Raw genomic sequence first — 21,551 nt, forward strand, 5'->3', positions numbered from 1 at the left:
GATGGTTGGATGGCATCATCGACTCAATGGACATGACTTTGAGCAAGCTCTGGGAGATGGAAGGGCAGGGAAGCCTGGTGTGCTGCAGTCCATGGGGTCGCAGAGTTGGACACGACTAATTGAACAACAACTGATGCAACCTACGAGATACTAGAGTTAAAAGGATATGTATTTATCTTCTAGGACAAGAGCCATATGGAATTTAGAGGCAGAGAGGATGTTTGTTTTTCTTTAAAAAGGGGTTTATTCTTTTTATGAGGAATTCATAGCTGACAGGGCTCCCTGGTGGCTTAGGGGTAAAGATCCCACCTGTCATTGTAAAAGATGTGAGCTCAATCCCTGGTTGGGAAGGTCCCCTGGAGAAGGAAATGGCAAATATATCCTTGCCTGGGAAATCCTATCTGGACAGAGGAGCCTGGTGGGCTACAGTCCATGGAGTTGCAAAGAGTCGGACATGATTTAGAAGCTAAATAATAACAATAGCTGACAACTATATCTAATTAATAGTTTCTATAATGTGTAATTTTTAGCTATGAAGTTTTCCTCAGCTTTGAAATTTTAACTGAATTTTGGTTGAACCTTAAGAAGTGTTAACCATAAATGTGTAGTAACTGCTCTAGTCCAAAATTTATAAATCACATTTCCAGTGTTCCCCCTGCCTTAATGAAAGTTGCTGAAGATCTTCCTTTATTATCAAAGTTCAAAGACATTCATGCCATGGCATATGGTAAGTAGATTTGAAAATTGTAAAAATGGAGACCATTAGAAATTGCCATTTGGCCGGACTAGGGAGGATCCAGTTGTTGTCAGCCTCTTCTTTGCTGTGGGATAAGTCATGGGAGTTTGAAGGGATGGTTCAGAGGTTTCTGAAGCAATTCTCACAGCCTGAAGGGTAATACGGCAGCAGCCAGTGAGGGCACAGCCCTGGGAAGCCATGAGAGTCTAGGAGGGAGCCACCCCTCAGGGAAAAGTCAATACACGGTACTCCTGTCGATGTCATAAAATCGTACAAAATCCAAAATTTAATAGAAGAGGATTACATTAAACAGAAGGTAACCTATAGTGTTCCTCTGAACCTCAGTGGATCCAGTGCTCTATAGTGGGGGGCCCTGATGTGGGTGTCTTGGCAGGCCACTGGGTGTGCTGGATGTGTTAACATTCTCAGGGAGGCTCCTCCTGGCTTTACCCTGTCCACAAGGGGCCCCATGGTGTTTTCCTGTACTCTCCTTTTGGAGCATTTTCTTGGCCCCCAAACATCAGAGTGTTTTCCAGGGATGTTACAAAGAGGTCTGAGAGAGAACGATATACCCAAAGGGACTCAAGGTTAACCCCCCCCCCACCCCCGCCCCGCTGTTTTCTGTTTGTGGCCCTTTGTTTAGCTCTCAGATAGGAGGATAACCATTTGCCTTCAGGGGTGTGAGAATTCGGGGAGAGGAGGATGGGAAGCAGCTTGACACAAAGGGTACAGGAACCATCCCTTTATTCCAGCATTGCTTCTCCCTCCACTCAGTCCCTGCTACTCCCTTTTCCATATCCTATTCAAGGCTTAAACCTAATTATACTGGAGGCCCGGGAAAGCAGCTGTGTGGCCTTGATATTAAAGAAGACTTTAGATTTGTTCTTAAAATAAATTTCAACATGGATTCTGGAGAGTAGAAGGAAGCTTGGAGTAGGAAGGCCTTTGGGTCAGCTTTGGATGGCACTCAAGGGCTTCTCTACTAGCTCAACTGGTAAAGAATCTGCTTGCAATGCAGGAGACCTGGGTTCGATTCTTGGGTCAGGAATATTCGCTGAAGAAGGGATAGGCTACCCACTCCAGTATTGCTGGGCTTCCCTGGTGGCCCAGTTGGTAATCCGCCTGCAATGCAGGAGACTTGAGTTCGATCCCTGAGTTGGGAAAATCTCCTGGAGAAGGGAATGGCTACCCACTCCAGTATTCTGGCCTGGAGAATTCCACAGACTGTATAGTCCATGGGATCGCAAAGAGTCGGACATGACTGAGCGACTTACACTTTCAAGGACTGTACTGTGAGAAGCAAGTAAAGAATTATAAACTGGAGGTGTGTGTGTGGCAGGGGTCACACTAGCAGACCTACATTATGGAGGAATCATCCTGGCAGCCAGTGGGGGCGGGGAATCTCAGCAAACAATACCCATAGATCCTCCGCAGTGCGCAGAGCCTCTGAGGCACCCCCGTCCACGTTATGTCCTTGGGGGCAACTCCAGTGGTTTCATTCTACCTTTTTCTGAGCTCTTCTCAGAGGAGGAGGCATCCCTCTGACAGACGCCCGAATTGTTTGCTGGGTTCGGCACTGTCCAGAAACAGTCCAGCACAACCACCTTTCTCTTTCAAGTGAAATTAGCGGTTCCTTTCCAGATCGCCAAGGTTCGGGAGGTCCAGCTTTTGACAGGGGTCTCAGAAGAGCTTTGGGGGCCGGGGAAGAAGCCAGGAAGGCACCCAAGAAGCCTTGACCACTGGTGATGTAGGTTCCAGGTTGCCGAGCCCGGCGCACCCGGCTCAGGAAAAGAAAGTTCTGGGCCTGACGGGAGGGCCGTGTACGCCAAGGCCACTTCCTAGCACAAAAGGGCAATGGGGTGCAGACGGATCTCCCCATTTCACCCAGGCGCCCAGGAGCCACGCATTGTGGCCAGGGAGCCACGTGGGACTCGCATCACCGCCACAAAGAAGGCAGGTGAGGAGAGGCCCCGAGTCCTGTGTCTTCTGGTAGCCACCACCTGGAGGGGAGAGGGTGCTCCCCGGAGCCACAAGGGTCCCAGGCCCAGGCCTTGCCAGGGAGGCAGACAAACTGTTGTCCCACTTACCTCACCTGACACCACCTACAAAGTGTAGGTCACACAGCAGTGGGGAGGGGTTGGATTTATTTCTCTCGGTGTCTTCTCTGAAATGGCTTTCCTATTCTCAGCCCCTGACGTAGCCCCATCTTCCCCCACAGTCTCTCTCACACACCCCATCCCCATTTCGGCCTTAATGAGCCAATGGGATCCAGTTTCACCACCACTGGAAGCGATGTTCTGTGCCTCTCCCAGGCCTTTCCCCATCTTTACAAAGAGAACTTAAGTTGATCAAACTTGTACCTGTGTTGTTGCCACCCCTCCTCTCTCCCCCCACCCCACAATGAGAACTGTTCTTCAGGCCTTGGATCCAATAGCCTCATTGTGACTCTGTGAGGTGGGGGTGGGGAGGGGTCAGCAAGGACGCAGGGACACACGTCTTGGTCAAGTGTGAATTTCCATACCTGGACTCTGCAGTCCCCAGCATTTCAGGCTGTTTGGCGACTGTCAGTACTGCCTTGTGAAATCCAGCCCTGGGTTGCAGTAGTTTTCTGTTTGCTGGATCAATAATTTTATAATTTATTTATTTGAAATTAAATAGTTTGAATTGAATATAATCAATTATTTAATTTTAGTTATATACACATATATATAAATCACATCTTCATATCCATTCATTCATTGATGGACACTATGGTTACTTCCATATCTTGGAAATTGCAAATAATGCTGCTATGAGCATTGGGGTCCATGTATCTTTTCATATTAGTGTTTTTGTTTCTTTTGGATATATACCCAGGAATGGAATTGCTGGGTATATGGTAATTCTATTTTTAGGTTTTTGAGGAACCTCCATACTGTTCTCCAACAGTGGCTGCACCAATTTACATTCCCACCAACAGTGTACAAGGGTTCCCTTTTCTCCGCATCCTCATAAACATTTGTTATTTGTGTTTGTTTATTTATTTTTTTTTTTGGATGATGGCCATTCTGACAGGTGTGAGGTGCTATCTCATTGTGGTTTTGATTTGCATTTCCCTGATGCTTAGTCATGCTGAGCATCTTTTCATATCCCTGATTGGTCATCCAGGTTGCAATAGTTTTGATGAAGTTGAACTGTAGGGGTCACTGCTGTTTTGTGAGAGTATTTATTTGTACCCTTCTCTGTCTTTTGGGCAGAGTGGGCATTTAGTCCTTTCACTTCCTCTTCCCTGCTCACTTAGCTGTCCATGAACCAGGTTGATAACATGAACCTGTCAGGTGATGTGATAATTAAAGGCAAAGATCCCGAGACCAGCCTCTCGTGGGGTGCAGAGCAGTGCCTCTCAGCCTGGTACCTGTGAGAAACCCCTGGAATTCTTCAGCCTCAGAACCTAGCTGTCCCTGACCAGGGACCTGGGGATCTCTGGAGCTCAGACCTGGGCACCAGTGTTTACAGCTCCCCTGGTGTTGGTGGGCACAGCCTGGGTTGGGTACGTGAGTGAAGACAGTGAGCAATGCCTCAGCTGCCCTCCCTTGGGAGCCGTGGCTGGAGCTGGGCCCCGTGCTCCCCAGCTTGCTCCTCTAGCTCCCTTGGAGACCCTGCTTTCCATCCCCCTCTCTGTTGTCTTCCAAGAGCCCTGCCAACCTTTCCTGGCTCTATTTTTCTCACTCGGGCAAACGTTGAGGTCTTTAGCTCCACACACTATGCAAGGGGTGGTGCCCTCAGCTGGTAGTCGCCTGCAGGGGACGCTAGAAAGGCTTGAGACTGCGAGTCTTTCTCCCTGGCTTTGCCGGAACACAGTTTTCTGTCACTAAAGGGTGAGGAGGCTCCTTCCTGAAAACCTGGGGCCTCGAGGACTTTCAGTCTGGATCCTTCCCATGGATGTCCTGAGATGCCCCCAGACCAGCTTCCTCCAGAGGACCTGGGTCACTAGCAAGGTTCCTGTGTCAGGGCCCCTATGCACAGAGGCCCCGTGTTGTCATGGAGGGTAGAGGGTGCAGCAGAGGCCTCTGTCCCCCCAGCATAGATTTTTTTTAAATTGCTTCTTTCTTCAGCTGTTTTATGTTTTCTATATCTGATCATATTTCACCTCATGCTAGATATTCTATTTAAATATTGTTTGGGGAAATAAGTTGATGTTCTCTTTCTAGGAAAAAAATTTTTATTTGCTTATGCCAGACGCCTGGGAGTACTGAATCCCTAGATGGGATGAGACTGAGCTACAGCTGGTGTGGTTAATTATTGGTTAATATTGTTGTTGTTGTTCAGTCACTCTGTCATGTCCAGTCTTTGTGACCCCATGGACTGCAGTGCACCAGGCTTCCCTGTCCTTCACTATCTCCTGGAGCTTGCTCAAACTTGCTCAATATTGTTTAATATTTGCTCACTTTTACTCTGAAGGGATGACTCTTCATGGTCCCTATCCAAGGGAGGAAGTGGTTTACCAGCCCTGTTTGTTCGGTGGCTCCCAGAGTCTGACTTTGTCCCTCAGTCCAACAAAGCCAACAGTACTACAGCAAGGCCTCTCCTTTTATGGAGGAGCAGTGAATAACCTAGAGCAGAAGCCATCCTCTCAGCTGCTCACACTTCTCTAGTTTTCTGATCTTTCCCAGCTCTTAGCTCAGTAATTGCTCATAATGTTAACTTTTTGATGTTCTTGAGACTATTTTTATTTTATCTATATTTTTAGCTTTTTGAAAATTAATTTATATTGGAGTATAGTTGCTTTACAATGTTGTGTTAGTTTCTACTGTATGGCAAAATGAATCAGCCAAACATATACATATATCCCCTCCCTTTTGGACTTCCTTCCCATTCAGGACACCCACAGTACATTAGGTAGATTTCCCTGTGGTATACAGTATGTTCTCAGATACTATTTTTAGAACATTTCATCCAGCATTTTTAGTTGTCTTCCAGGAGAATGGCTGCTCTGCAGTTCCCCTGTCCATTATGACAGGAAGCAGAACTCCATGACTGCACTGGGTATTGGTTAAAATACCTCCTCTTCTGTAGGGATTGTGGCTCAGCTCTCACCTCAGCCTAGGTTGATGGTACTACCAGCATCTCTTCCCACTTCTCCCATGTCTGCAAGGTCTCCTGGGCACTACATTCTGCCCTACTTGGTCAGGTTGATGCAGCTTAGGCCGACTAGGAGGAGGAAAGCTAGCCTTAGGAGAGAACCATGGTAAGAAAGCGTTTCCACCTACCATTCTGTGTCCCTGCATGGAGAAGAGGGGTCAATCAAAAGAATGGAGAGTTCTGAATAAAAATGAAAGTGAAGGGATTGTCGAGCATCTGTTGGATGTTCAGTAACATTCTAGGAACAGACATTGGGTCCATTGGGTGTGGATCAGTCTGGATATACAATGAAGAGAAAAAAAAATCACATAATTGGAACAGAGAAAGTTTAATACAAAGATGTGTTAAGTATAACAGTGTATTGTAGTAATGAGGGACTGGCTAGTAAGAAAACTCTAATAAATATAGAAATAACAGCTATAATGAACAGTGACTACCTCTAGGGCTGACAGTGGGCCCAAGAGGGCACAACTATGACTGAATGAAGCACTCAGTAAATCCTGGCTGTTATTACTTAGTGGAGGAATGGTGCACGCACACGGCTGCTGGAAAATAGCAAGTAAGGAGCGGTCCCCCCAAAGGACAGGGTGGCACAGATGTGTGCTGTGTGCTAAGTTGCATCAGTCATGTTCGATTCTTTGCGACCCTAGAGACTGTAGCCCGCCAGGCTCCTCTGTCCATGGAGATTCTCCAGGCAAGTATCCTGAAGTGGATAGCCATGCTCTCCTCCAGGGGATCTTCCCGACCCAGGGATTGAACCCCCGTCTCATATGGATTCTTTACCCCTAGCGCCACCTGGAAGTCCCTGGCACAGATTTAGTGGGCCTTATTAAAGGCACATTTTGAAAATTGGATTTGTCCCAGATTTGTACCCAAAGCTGGTGTTGAATATGAGTACAAAACCCGGAAAACCTTAGACAAAGTCTGAACTCAAATCTCTTACATTCTACAAGTTTCCTATGGTGGAATTACTCTGGTGGCTACCAGTTCACTTTTTTTTTTTTTCCTCGTATGTGTCGGAAAAGTACACTTAGGTAGAAAGGGAGGGGGGCAAACCACCACACTTGGCATTCTGCCTGGTCTCCCCCTCCCCTGCGGGGGAGCCAGGCACTACTGCGCAGCCGTAGAACCCGGGGTGGTTTGTGCGCATTCGCTTCCGTACCTCAGTCTGCGTCAGTTATTGCGCGAGCGCGGGCGGGTTCTAGAAGCGGCGCAGACGCCCAGCCTGAGGCCCTCGGAGCTGGGCATCTCACCTCACAATGTCCGAGGAGGACGGTAAGACGCCCCCAAAACTGACCCCCACTAGCTTTTTCCTCTCCTTACCTGGTTCGGGGAAAGGTTCTGATATGGTTTGAACCCAGTCTGTTTAGAGGGTTGCGTGGACGACCACAGAACTGACGGGGTATTGGCCAGGGCACAACTGGTTATGGCCTCTCGGCTTCAGTCCCATATTGGTCAGGCACACCCGGGGCTAGGGTGTTCGAGAGGCTCTAGCTGGTCCTGGGGCTTTTGGGGTCCCAGGGTTCATGGTGCCCCAGGGGTTAGAGGTGATCCAAAGCTTGTGGGTTGCCAGGGTTGAGGGGTTCTGGGGCCTTTGGGGGTTCTGGAGCTTTTGGGGGTTCTGGGGCTTCATGGTTTCCCTCAGATTTAAGGTGATTTGGGGCTTCTGGAGTCCCGGGATTCATGGTCTCCCAGGGCTTGAGGTAATCTGGGGCTTTTGGGGTCCTGGAGTTCATGGCGTCCCTGAGGCTTGAGGCTATCTCATAATGGAGTCCTAGGTTCATGGCTTCCCGGGGCATGACGTGATCTGATTCATGGCGTCCCAGGGCATGACGTGATCCAGTTCGTGGCATTCCGGGGCATGACGTGATCCGATTCATGGCGTCCCGGGGCATGACGTGATGTGGTTCATGGCGTCTGGGGGGCATTCAGGGTGGTGCAGGTTTTCTGGTGTTTTAGGGGCTCAGGGGTATTGTGCGGCTCAAGGCGGCTGCAGAGTATTCTGGGGGGGGGGGGCGGTGTGGAGGGGATCCTGAAGCTTTCAGGCCTCTGGCGTTTATGGCGTCCTTGGGACTTGAGGTGATCCCAGAGGACGCCGATTCTCATGGCTCCAGCACGTGGTGAGAGCCAGCCTCGTTTTCCGCATGAGGGTGGCAGTTGTTTCCAGGACCTCTAGTGGTGGTAGAACAGTCTCAGTTGTTACCGTGCCAGAGGGTGGGCCACCTCGGTTGTTTACCGCGCGCTCCAGAGGGCGGTGTGCCAGACTCGCGCACAAGCAGTTCTGTGCGGCCGCAGTTTTGTTTTGAACTTTATTGCAGGGCTTCTGGTGCTCGCGCCACCAGCAGTTGCAGAGCGTGGCGTGTGGCGCGTTGCACAGGAAAGTGATTTGGCTTAATGGCTGGGGCACTCCTGGGAGGAGAGGATTTGCTTAGCTGGTACAGCGAGTTCTAACCTCAAATTGTAGCAGCGCTTTGAGGGGTAGGGTGTCCGTCCTCTCCCCGCCCCCCACCCCCCGGCCTCTCCAGGGATGCCAGAATATGATGGGCTTTTGAGATTTAGCCACTTAGTTTTTAAGTACTTCGTGCTGACTTTCTGGAACAAGTTGATCCTTTGTTCTTTCTTTTTCTCTGTCAGAGGGCGTTGGGGTCCAAGAAGGACCAAGACTTTCAGCCGTTATGTAGACTTTTAAAAAATATTGCAACTTTATTGTTACTTCCTTTTAGATTTGCATTTCACTGAGGTAACATTGGTTTGTAATGTGTGTTTCATGTGTGCCTTTTATTTCTACTTCTGTATACCCTACAGCATACTCAGCACCAAAATTTTATGTGGAATTTTGAGTTTATAGAATTGACAGGCTAGCGAGTTAATTCATTATAACATCTTTTGAGATTGGGACGTTGAATTTGGGGCTGTGTTTGATCAAAGACAGATTGGGCAGCCTGTGTGTTTTATGGTAAATATGCAAATAAGGAGAAAAAATAAAGATACATGTATGGAGAAATCCCGGCGCAGAGGGCATTCTTTGCTTTAAGAGGGCAGATGCAGGAGTCAGAGAACACTGCAAAATGTGAGGACGCCTGTAAGGCAGGGAAACCCTTCGGTGCGAGCTCCAGGACCAACCTGCTGGCTGTACCGGTTGAGCATGGTTCGGTAGAAAAGACTAGTTTAGTAAGTTGAGGATAGCTTCCCTCCCTGCTCTACCCAATTTTCTCCAAATAAAGACTGCTCCCGGGTTTTATAACAGGAGGTGGTCAACTGGTTTAATGTTTACAAGTACAGATTTTACAAGCATCTTTTGTATGCATTGTTTTATAAAGCAGGGCATGGGGTCAGTTCAGTTTCAAGCCTGCCTGTAGCAAATGCAGGGTGATGGGACACAGTATTATCATCCTTTGGGATCAGGCAGACTTTGTAGTCTCTAAAGTTTGATTGAAAGAGTAGAAGGACTGCTTTGTAGAGTCCTGACAGAAGATTTAGAAAGTGATTGTTTTGATGCACATTTTTGCTAAAAAAAAAAAAAAGGAATGATCTGGCCATTGTTATCTGTCCTGTTTAGTTGTGTATATTCTGTGTATATTCATTGCAGTAGGCTTCCCTGGTGGCTAAGACAGTAAAGAATCTGCCTGCAATGCAGGAGACGTGGGTTCAACCCCTGGGTTGGGAAGATCCGCTGAAAAAGGGAATGGCAACCCCTTCCAGTATTCTTGCCTGGAGAATTCCATGGACTGAGGAGTCTGGCAAGATACAGTCCATGGGATCACAAAGAATTGGGCATGACTGAGTGACTAACACTTTCACTTTTCATTTTTTGCGGTAGTTGTCATGTGACAGGTTTTAGCCCTCATCATTGTGAACTATGTGTTACTTGATAAATTCATGGCAACTTAGTTCCTTGCACCTTGGGAGCATAATCTTCAAACAACTTCTAAATGTTATAGTGTCTTAAAAATTGCCTGTGAAAGCTATGCATATACCTAAAAAATTAATTGGAATTTTGCAAATTAACTGAAAAACCGTAGTGGAATTGTCAATTGCTTTACTCATACTAGTTTGAAAGATCTGTTGATGTACAAAAGCTTATCTTAAAAACAAAATTTCAGTCGCCTTTGCTTTTGTTATTTTCGTTTGAAGTCTAAACTTTATTGTAGAGAATCTTAACAAATACAAAGAAATCTAATGAAGATAATTTTGCTACTCAGAGATAGTGACATAGAGATAACCATTGGTATGTTTCCTTCTGCTCCCAAAGTTAAGATTATGCTGTATTTTTCTCCTATGAATCTTTTCACTCCTTTAAGATTATTTCACAAGCATTTCTAATATTAATAAATGTTGAGAATGTTCTTCTCATTGGCAATATACCATTCTATCATATGGAACTACCATAATTTATTTAACCAATTTCCTTTTGTTTGGATACCAGGTAGTTTCTAAAGTTTTGTTTTATTTCTGTGAGGACTATTAAGTAGATAGAGTTCACTGCAACTCTCCAAAGCCAACCCCAAAGTTTTATGGATGACAAAACAGAGGCAAAAGAGTAGATGTATCTGGCCCAGAGTCATACCTCTGGATAGCTAGAGAGCCTGAATTGTAACCTACACCACATGACTCCTAATTTAGTACCATTTTCACACCACCTTACACTGGCTCATTACTTTATTCTAGTACTTTGGTCTATTTGAAATAAATATACTGAATCCAAAATATGCAAGGTAAATGTGACCTACAAGTTAATACTTCAAGCTTAAACATGTTCTTTTTTCAGACCAACTTTAGGAAATAAGAAAGCTCATTTATATACTTTACATTTTGCATATTGTGCTATCTTTTGTATTCATTAAAATATGAAGTTTGCCAATTTTATATTTCACATGTAGTTTACTTATAGTCATCTATTTCACATTTTGTGAGTCAATTTATATTTAATTTTTGATAATAACATTACTTTTGTATGTTATTTTTCCATTATTTAGTATCCTAAAGATTAATATTAATTTTTAGAGAACAAGTTTGGAAATTCATGGCCACCCCAGAGTGTGGTTGTATAATCTCAGTTGTATCATTTAAAAGTTAAAAGCATATCACTGAACACAGTACATGGGCCAGGTGGTCTAATTTCTTAAAGGAGAAGAAATTTATTGCTCTATAGAATTGAAGGTCTTGGAAATAATACTATTTGTGTTTATGTATGCATATATCTCTCTAAGCTTTATACTAAGCAATTGGTTTCTTAGCTAACTTGGTGATGATTGGAGATATGAAAATATTTAATTTTTTTCAGCTAAAATGTTTTTAAAACACCCCATAACTTTATAAGGTGATTTTTGCTAGAAACTTTTTATGTAATGTGGCATCTAATCTACACATTCTCTTTGCTTCTTCTTAGATTGTATAGTTTTATCTGTTGGAGATGACGACAGCGACGATGATGATGATGATGATATTCAAGTTGTGGTAATACGAGACACTGATACAGATCTTAATGAGGACTTATTTTCTGATGATGAGGTGTTGGTTCTACAATCGGATTCTGAAGATGGCAGCGATGTCCCTAGGGAGATGCCTGAATTGTCGTGTGGTAATTTTGTTAAATTTCCTCCTGTGTGAAATTTTGATCCCCAGTCCCCATTTCCAGTAAATTGCTTAAACATTCTTCTAACTCTTACCTTAATTCTTTATTATCAGAATGCCAAGCTTTGTGGTAATAGCACAGTGTTTACCTGTGCTTGCATTTTCCATTTATTTAAGCTCTGTCATGTCTCCTTTTCTGTTTTTGTTCTATAGGGAGTGGGGAGGTAGCCTTGGAAAGCACTAGGGAGAGTATATTTTGTCTCTGAAAAATTATTTATACCTGGCAACTAAAATTATAACTATTTGGTGGCAAAGCTAAAACTGAACTTTTGGGAGAAACAGCTTGGGTCAAGAGTCCATGGAATAGATGACATGATTTTCTATGTTGAAGATCTCGAAGAATCACCAAAAATACTCCTAAGCAATTATAGCAAGCAATTATATAATCAATAAATTAATAAATAGCAGTTATAGCAAGATTCTCATCATGTTTTTTCCCCTCTTTATTCTATTAATGTGAATGTGTTACATTGGTTGGTTTTCTTATGTTAAACTAACCTTGCATTCCTAGGATAAACCCCTCTTGGTCATGGTGAATAATTCTTTTAATATGCTGTTGGATTAGACTTGCTAATATTTTGATGAGGATTTTTACATCTGTATTCATAAGGGATGTTGGCCTGTTTTTCTTTTCTTATAATGTCTTTATCTGACTTTGGTATCAGGGTAATTCTTAAATTTTTTGAAAGAGTTTGAGAAGGATTGTTGTGTTAATTTCTCCTTAAGTGTTTGGTAGAATCCAGTAGTGAGGTCCTCTGGTCCAGACCTTCTCTTTACTGGGAGGTTTGTGGTGATTGATTCAGTCTTTTTACTTGTCATAGATCTGTTGAGATTTTTTTTCCTTGGGGCAGTTTAGATAATTTTTTAAATTATAAGGGCAGATTATTTTCTCACATACCAGCATCAAACAATTTAGAAGATATATAGGGAAAAACCCCCAACATATAATGGCTACAAATAAATATTTAAAATTGTAAGGAATAAAAAAATAGCAGAACCTATATGAAAGGAAAGCACATACTTTACTGAGGGTCATTAAAAGAGGCTTGAGTAAGTGGAGAGACACAAATTTTTCCTGGTTGAGAAAAAAATACCCTAGTGTACCTTTAAAAAAAACCTTGGGAAAACCTATTTAATGGACAGGTGGTAATTTATCATATCAAACACACAAAATATTTAAAAGTACAATTATTGAAATATTATGGTACTAGTTTTGAAGTAGGGAGCCAGATATAATGCAATAGGAAGATCATAAACAGAATAAAGAATATATAGTTAATATATTACAATATATTAACATGAACAACATATTACATAGCAAATCATGCTGGTATGAATGGTTAACTATTAGAAATGGGGAAGCCCACTTGATTTTTGCCTCACATCACTCTTAAATAATTTCAAGATGAATTCAAGAGCTGAATATGCAGTAAATGGAAGTAAATGGAATATGCAGTAATGGAAGACCAGATGAAACCATAGTTGAATGTTTTTTTCCAATCCTAGTGGAAGATTGAGTATAGAAGCAGTTCAAGAAAGCACAAAAATATTAATGGTCTCTTCATTTGTTTTCAGCACTTATGCTATAGCCTTTAGATTGTAAAGCATTTGCTTCACAATTTGGAGCTGTGTTTGTTCTGGGTTCTTATTCCTACTTGTGGGCAATAAAGTCCTTCAGTTTTTAAAAGTTTATCCTAAATCACTAATAGAAGAATTCTCATTTTGTTGCTCTCTAAAATTCAGCCAGAACTCCAATTCAACCTGAGTTGGCATTCTGAAAACATGTCCATCCATACTAAATTTATTAAAGCAGTAAGTGTGTTAAGTAACTTTTTTTATGCATTTGCTTTTCAGAAACTGAAGATTTAGTAGTATTAAATAGCCAAGTAGTTTCATGTCTGGAAAGTTTAAAAAGAGGTAACCCTGACTCAGAGGAAGTGGAGTCTGTGCCATTGTACAAAAGAGGGCGACCATCTATTCCAGAAGACAATTGCATGGTTTGTACAGTAAAGTAAAATTTTTTCTTTTTTTCATTCAGCCTTATTTCTTTTTAATAGATTGAGTTTAATTTCATACAGTGAAATGCACAGATCTTAAGAGTGAGTTTCAACAAATATGTATGCCCCCCTCTATCAAGGTAAAGAATATTTACATCATCCCAGAAAATTCCTTCATAACTGTTCCCAGTACGTCTCCATCCCCTTGAACCTTGAAATACCATTCTAATGTTTTTTTCCATCATAGATTAGTTTTGCCTGTTCTAGAACTTTATAATAACTAGAATCACACAGTGTGCATTCTTTCATGCCATGGTCTCTCTTCCTTAGTGATGTTTTGAAATTCATCTGGTTGTAGCAATATTTCATTTCCATTTATTACTGAGTAATATTCCATTGTATGAATATCTATGATTTGTTTATTCTTTCTCCTTTTGATGGACATTAGGGTTGTTTCCAGTTTTTGGTTATTACGAGTAAAGTGGCTATGAACATTATTATGGGAGTCTTTTTGTCAACATATGTTTGCATTTAATTTGGGTAAATCCTCAGGAGTGGAGATACTGGGTTACAGGGTAGATTAAAGTTTATAAGAAACTGACAAACGGTTTTTTGAAGTGGTTGTGCTATTTTACATTTTCATCATATTGTGCTATGCTTCTCAATCTCTGAAGTTGAATAAAATAGATTATTAAACTGTTTATAATTAAGTTTAACAGAAAATACAGTAATTTACTTACATAAGGATGAGGATAGTAATACCACCTAATTAGTGTAGTCAGTTCTTTTAACTTCTGTCAGCCCCAATGTTTTAATCTTTGGGGGATAGTGTTATTTGCCTTCCAAGAGCCATGGTTTTTGACATACTTATGTGGAAGTACTTTGAAAAGCATAAAGCATTGTAGAAGGGTAAGATGACAATATTGTTTTTATAATTACTAATCTATATATTATAATTCCATAAAATTTTTACTGCCTAATAAATTTGTAATGCGGGGCTAATTCAGATAATTTTAAAAACAAAGACACTGATAATTACTTGGTATAGTTCTATTAAAATTATCCTTATAGTCCATAATTTATCCTTAGAATAAAGAATTATTATAATTAAATCAAATGGCTATTTGCTGTTTACTTATTTATACTGTGTTTTATTCCAAAAAGGGATTTAAGGTATCTTAGAGTAATTTTAAGAAAAACAGGTGCTTAAGTGCTTCCTGCTTTGTCCACAGAGTGTCACTGTTGGATTATTTGAAAGTTAAAAGTCATATAACATTTAGTTCTTTGTGGTTAGAAATATTTGTTTTGAAAGCAATTCTGGTGCCAGATTACTAGAAGACTAGTCTTTCCATCTTGAAGTACATAAGGGGTTAAGCTTAATGGAAAATGTTGTCTTAAGTATAGTTGACTTAATGAGAGAATAGTTCTGCAAATATTTTTCCATGTTATTGTAATGCTTGCAATGGGCAGAGGTCCTTTAGGCCTTTGGTGCATGTTGTAAACGAAATTGAAGTCTTAAAGCTTTTCTTTCAATTCTTTCTTTTATATTTCCTTTTGGTTTATTAATTAATCCTCCCTATGTAGGAGCATGAACACCTGATTGTGCAGAAGGTGGAAGTGTCATTAATGAATGGACATCAGACTGAATATTTTTGTAGTATTAATTGATAATTTCCAAATGTATTCACATTTACTGTCATAAAGAAAATGATTAAAATTCTTTTCAGCTTTCATTTACTGTGGAGTTACTCTGAACTTGTGAGCCCAAGGAAATATTTCTCTTACATGAGTACTTTACCATTTTATTTTCCTCTTTTCCTTATCTAATAGAAGTTCATAGCAGTTTTGTACCCTGCTTCAGTGACTTTTCTAATTTTTGAAATGGTTTTAGATTTATGGGGGATTCCCTGGTGGCTCAGATGGTAAAGCGTTTGCCTGCAATGCAGGAGACCTGGGTTCAATCCCTGGGTCAGGAAGATCCCCTGGAGAAAGAAATAGCAATCCACTCCAGTACTCTTGCCTGGAAAATTCCATAGACGGAGGAGCCTGGTAGGCTACAGTCCATGGGGTTGCAAAGAGTTGGACACGACTGAGTGACTTCACTTTCTTTCACTTAGATTTATGGAAGAGTTATGAATATATTACAGAGAATTCTAGTCTTTCACAAAATTTTCCTTAATGTTAACTGACCTGCGTAACTTAAAGTTATGGTAACTGTTTAACCACAGTGTGGTTTTCAAAACCAGAATATTAACATTGGTACCTTACAATTAGCTAAACTGCATCCTTGTTTGAATTTCACCATCCCCTCTCCTCCAGTCTTTTTTCTGTTCCAATCCAGTATTTCTCATTGACTTTAGTTGCGTCTTCCAGTTAGTGACAACTCCTTAGTCTTTCCTTGTCTTTTGTGACCTTGACAGTTTTGATGAATGTACTAATCACTTATTTTGTAAAATGTGTCTCTTGATTTTTGTATGTCTGATATTTTCTTTTGAAAAGATTGAAATTATGCAATTTGGCAAGAACACCACATACACTGTGTTGTCTCCTCATGAATCATATCAGGAGTTTGAGATGTCCATATGTCTTTTTACTGGTGATGTTAACACCAATCATCTGGTGGTCTGCTGGATTTTTTCACTGTAAAATTACTATTTTCCCTTTGTAATTAATAAATATTTTGGGAAGGAGTATACTTTGTGCTAATATCCTGTCCTCAACTATTTGCTCTGTGTTGAGTTAGCTCATGGATTTTACCATGGATTTTATCTGCAACATTTACTACTGTGGTGTTTGCCTATTGGTGACTTTCTGTTTCCCTTCTTTCTTTGTATTTATTAAGTGGAATTAATTTGTAAGGAATAACTATCCTTTCTCTCCCATTTATTTATTCAGTTATATATTTTATATCAATATGGACTGGTGGACATTTATTGTATTATATACATTATAATCCAATATTGTCACTATTTTATCAATCAAATTTTACAGCTTTGATGATATATTGAGAGCTCCTTCTGGCTCCTGTGACCTTTTGACATTCTCCCACTTCTTTTTTGAGCAGTTCCATATTTTCTGACATTACAAGGTGTTCTAGCCTCATATATACTTTCCCTGTTCCAGCTCTGGAATTCATCTCTCTTTCAATTCACCTCTGGTTCCTTTTATTGGAGAGTGGTATTTAGAAACCAAGCTCTGGACGCTACGTGTGTTCATTGCTACTCTTGTGTCACTGATCTTAGTCCCACTTAGTGGGCAGAGCTAGGAAATAAGTGTGTCTACTAATCCAGCATACACATACATTTATGACTATGTCTGTTTGTATGTATATTATAAACTGTTCATATGAATATTCAGGAGCTTTTCTTAATCTTAGCTTCTTATATAATAACTTCCTTCTTTTAGCCCTCTTTTTAATTGGCTCTTATCTTTTTCATCCTCATGATTACGTGGTTTGGTTTTACTTCATCTATGCTTTATATTGTAGATTTCTGAAATCCTTTTGAGGTAAAAAAGAAAACAATTAAGATAGAGAAGTATATATTTTTAGTGCTTTATTTGGTTCCTAGAGATATTAAATATTGACTTATTTTTCTGATATTAATAGGAGAACAATGCACCTGAAGACTTATTTCATGGAAATTATCATAACCTACTTACTGAACTCCAGCACTATTGTCAGGTATCAAAGTTGTGTCTTAAATGTAGTTTTCCAAAATATTGATTGTAATTTTCTTTACCTCATTTAATGACATTGTACTCATTTTAATAATATTTTATTTATTTGGCTGCTGTAGGTCTTAGTTGCAGCATGCAGGTTCTTCCATCTTCATTGTGGCCTGCAAGATCTTTTAGTTGCAGCATGGGTGTCATTGTACTATTAATAGAAATTTTGCTATGCCAAGTTCTCTATGATTATTCATTCCATTGTGATACTTTAAAAAATATCTACTTATAACAACATTCCTAAGTGAAAAACTTGAAATAAAAATATGGTTTTTGTTTTCTAAAAAATATAGCCCATAACTGGTCAAATGTAGTTAAGTGTCTTTCAGTTGAAGCAAAATGGCAGCCCGCCAGTGTTTTTTTAATGAGTATATCTTCCATAATTTTGAGGGGATTTTATAAAAATTGACATATTGGTGGAGAGTGATAGAAGTATGTAACCATCAAGGATTTTGTGAGCTGCATACCCTAGCAATAATGAATATTTATAAAAAGTAAATGTTTCTTAACATATAAAATTTCTGTGATACAATGAACTAACATACTTTGAAAAGTTAGAAGTGTTTATGAGAGTCTTTATCATGCCTTTATCATGAGAACAGTGGAACACTTAAAGGGGACTTGTGGTGTCTTCTGGGGAAGGATGTACAGAGAGCGGGAACGTGGGGGCCAAGTAGGGAGTTCTGATTTTGAGCAGCGGCAGCCCAGCCTGCTTTACATCAGCATCCACGAGGTTGATGAATGAGGTTGACACAGCTCTGCCAGGACCTTCTTTTTTTTCCCCCATTTATTTTTATTAGTTGGAGACTAATTACTTTACAATATTGTAGTGGTTTTTGCCATACATGGACATGAATCAGCCATGGATTTACATGTATTCCCCATCCCGATCCCCCCTCCCACCTCCCTCCCCATCCCATCCCTCTGGGTCTTCCCAGTGCACCAGCCCCGAGCACTTGTCTCATGCATCCCACCTGGGCTGGTGATCTGTTTCACCCTTGATAATATACATGTTTCGATGCTGTTCTCTCGAAACCTCCCACCCTCGCCTTCTCCCACAGAGTCCAAAAGTCTGTTCTGTACATCTGTGTCTCTTTTTCTGTTTTACATATAGGGTTATCGTTACCATCTTTCTAAATTCCATATATATGCGTTAGTATACTGTAATGGTCTTTATCTTTCTGGCTTACTTCACTCTGTATAATAGGCTCCAGTTTCATCCATCTCATTAGAACTGATTCAAATGAATTCTTTTTAATGGCTGAGTAATATTCCATGGTGTATATGTACCACAGCTTCCTTATCCATTCATCTGCTGATGGGCATCTAATGCCAGGACCTTCTGAACGACTGTGTAAGATGTGGTGGGATGAGCATCTCCCATAAGACACACCCAGGTTTCAGAGTCACAGCCCTGCAGTGGGCCCTGGGGGATCCTCTCCATTTCTCCTCTTGTGCCGGCTCCCTCCTGTCTTCGGCACCTTCCCTTCCCAGTCTAGGCCACATGGGGCAGCACTTCCACCTGTTCTTTCTTATCCTTCCCAGCGTCCCCTTTAGTAAAACCCCAGCCCTGTCCAGCCAGGCTGGGAAGCAGAGGGGAGGACCTATGCTGGGGACTGGTGGCCCTCAGACAACCTCAATCCTTCTCGCTTATTTCATGGAGAAAATGGGGAAGCGTGGAGCAGAAATCCCCTCCAAGTCCCGATTCTTCTCATAGCCCACAAACCTGCCTAGTTCCATCTCTGCCAACCTCTTTCCTGACCGCTGGAGTGGGAAAAGGGTTCCCGCTGTAAGGCTAACACTAACACCTCCTTTGGTTTCTGCATCTGATCCTCTTTCCCTGTGTTCAGACACCTCCGTTCTTCCATCACCCTTCTCTCCTGGATCTTCAGCCTCTGTCTCTGTCACCCTCAGCATATTCATTCTCCCATTGTTATTTTTTAAAATCACTTCTTTTGGCCTCCTATCCCTCTCTAGCTGTCATCTTCTCTCTCTGCTTACCTTTATAACCCAGTTCTTTAAATGTCATTTATGTTATCTAAGCACCTGAATTCCTGTTTTTAGCTCTCTTTTAATCATAAAAGTAAAACATATGCACGCAGTTCTAAGAAAAGTTGAATAGAGAATGGCTTAAATGAAGCATAGAAGTCTTTTCTTTTCCACCTTTGGCCCTATTCCTTGGAGGTAACCACTTTTAATAGTCTATTTTAAATTCTTCTTGTAGTTTCTACCATTATACAAATAATACACCCTATTTCTTTTTGTGTTAACTTTTGGTGTTAACTGTTAACTTATCACTTTGAAAAATTAGGTATTTAGCTCTTTCATCTTCCCCATTCTGAAATTAGTTATACTGATATTTATAGTTTTTTGCTGTTTGTTTTCTATTAAACTTATATTACCTATTCTGTCAGCTTTAGACAGCAGTCTTTTAACTGTAATCACACCCCATTGTATAAGAACTAGACATTCACATTCCATACACTATCCTCCATTTATCTTCTTTCTAATGCTCATTTCTCACATTCCTAACACTGACAAATATATAAATTCTGCTCTGTAAACTATTAATAAGCCTTCCGTGTTTTAGATACAAATTATTTATAGAAATAAAAATTAATCAGTACATACAGTGCTAGGATTTTATAAACATCATTTTTTATGCAACCAAATGGTATCTTTGGCCTCATAGGGAAACATATATCTTTATTTTTAGCTGAAGCATAATTGACATACAACATGATATTAATTTCAGGTGCACAGTGTAATGATTAAACATTTTTATACATTGCAAAAGGATTACCACAATGTCTAGTTATCATCTGTCACCATACAGAGTTACAAAATTTTTTTCTTGTGATGACAACTTTTTAAGATTTGCTTTCTTAGTTACTTTCAAATTTGCAGTACAGAGTTATTGTCTGGAGTCGCCATGCTGTACATTACATCTCCATGACTTACTTTATAACTGGAAGTTTGTATTCCTTGATCCACTCTACCCCTTTTGCCCACCCTACAACAGCACTCCCTTCTGGCAGCCACCAACTGTTTTCTGTGTCTATGAGTTTTGTTTTGTTTATTAGGTTCTGCATGTAAGTGAAATCATGGTGTTTGTCTTTCTTTGACTTATTTCACTTAGCAATCCATGTTTTCACAAATGACAAGGTTTCATTCTTTTTTATGCCTGAGTACTTTTCCACTGTATGTATATATACCACATCTTTATTCATTTGTTCATTGATGGACAGTTAGGGTGCTTCTATATCTTGACTATTGTAAATAGTGCTTCAGTGAATGTAGAGGTACATGTATCTTTTCAAATTAGTTTTTCATTTTCTTTAGACAAATACCTAGAAGTGGAATTGCTGGATCATATGGTATTTTTATTTTAAGTTTTCTGAGGAACCTCCATATTATTTTCCGTAGTGGCTGTGCCAATTTACATTCCCACCAAAAGCACTGGAGGGTTGTCATTTCTCCACATCCTTGCCAACACTTGTTATTTCTTGTCCTTTTGATAATAGCCATTGTGACAGCTGTGAGATGATATCACGTTGTGGTTTGATTTGTTTTTTCTGTTTAGAAATGTTGAGCATCATTTTCATGTGCCTATTGGGCATCTGTATGTCTTTGGAAAAATGTCTGTTCAAGTCCTCTGCCCATTTTTTAATCAGTTTGTTTGTTTTTTGTTGAGTTGTATGAGTTCTTTATATGTTTTAGTTATTAACCTCTTATCAGATACATGTTTTGCAAATATCTTCTCCCCTTCAATAGATTGCCTTTTTATTTTGTTGATGGTTTCCTTCACTGTGCAGAAGTTTTTTTTTTAGTTTGATATAGTTCCATTTGTTTATTTTTGCTTTTGTTGCTGTTGCCTTTGGAATCAGATCCAAAAAAGCTTTGCTAAGACTGATGTCAAGGTATTTTCCGCTTATGTTTTCTTATAGGAGTTTTATGATTTCTGGCCTTACATTCAAGTCTTTAATCCATTTTGAATTAATTAAGAAATATAATCTTATAAGTTGCTAAGTTGCTAATTCTCTACTAGTCAGGGTCCTAAGCGTCAAGGTCAATGGATTCTCTCCTGTCTTCCAACAGCACTCAAAATCATGTCATATTCTAGTTGGATTTTATTTGAACACTGACTTTTTATTTGTCTAAACATTTTCTTATATAGAAGGTTTTTTTTTTTGGAGTTCTGCTGACTACTTTTGTTGAAAGGAGAAATATGCCTTTTTATTTCTTTGCTTGGATTTTTGAGCTTCAGAGTCAATTCCATGTTGAGTGGAGTCTGCTTTCTTCTTAACGTAATTTTCCCCCCACAAATCCTTCCTGTT

General features: G+C 40.6%; 1 protein-coding gene across 2 annotated transcripts in view; it reads left to right on the forward strand.

Annotated features, from left to right (window-relative positions):
* The first annotated feature begins 7,042 nt into the window (after positions 1–7,042).
* The window catches only part of BEND2 (BEN domain containing 2), a 45,703-nt gene continuing 31,194 nt past the window's right edge, over positions 7,043–21,551 (forward strand). Inside the window, exons 1-4 of one of the 2 annotated variants that reach the window (XM_043896347.1) lie at positions 7,043–7,132; positions 11,247–11,438; positions 13,346–13,488; positions 17,096–17,170. In XM_043896347.1, coding sequence (XP_043752282.1) covers positions 7,117–7,132; positions 11,247–11,438; positions 13,346–13,488; positions 17,096–17,170 — 426 coding nt within the window. In that variant the 5' untranslated portion in view covers positions 7,043–7,116. The remainder of the gene's footprint in view (positions 7,133–11,246; positions 11,439–13,345; positions 13,489–17,095; positions 17,171–21,551) is intronic. The other variant, XM_043896348.1, reaches the window with a different exon arrangement.

Source organism: Cervus elaphus, chromosome X (assembly GCF_910594005.1).
Source record: "Cervus elaphus chromosome X, mCerEla1.1, whole genome shotgun sequence".
NCBI classification, from domain to species: domain Eukaryota; kingdom Metazoa; phylum Chordata; class Mammalia; order Artiodactyla; family Cervidae; genus Cervus; species Cervus elaphus.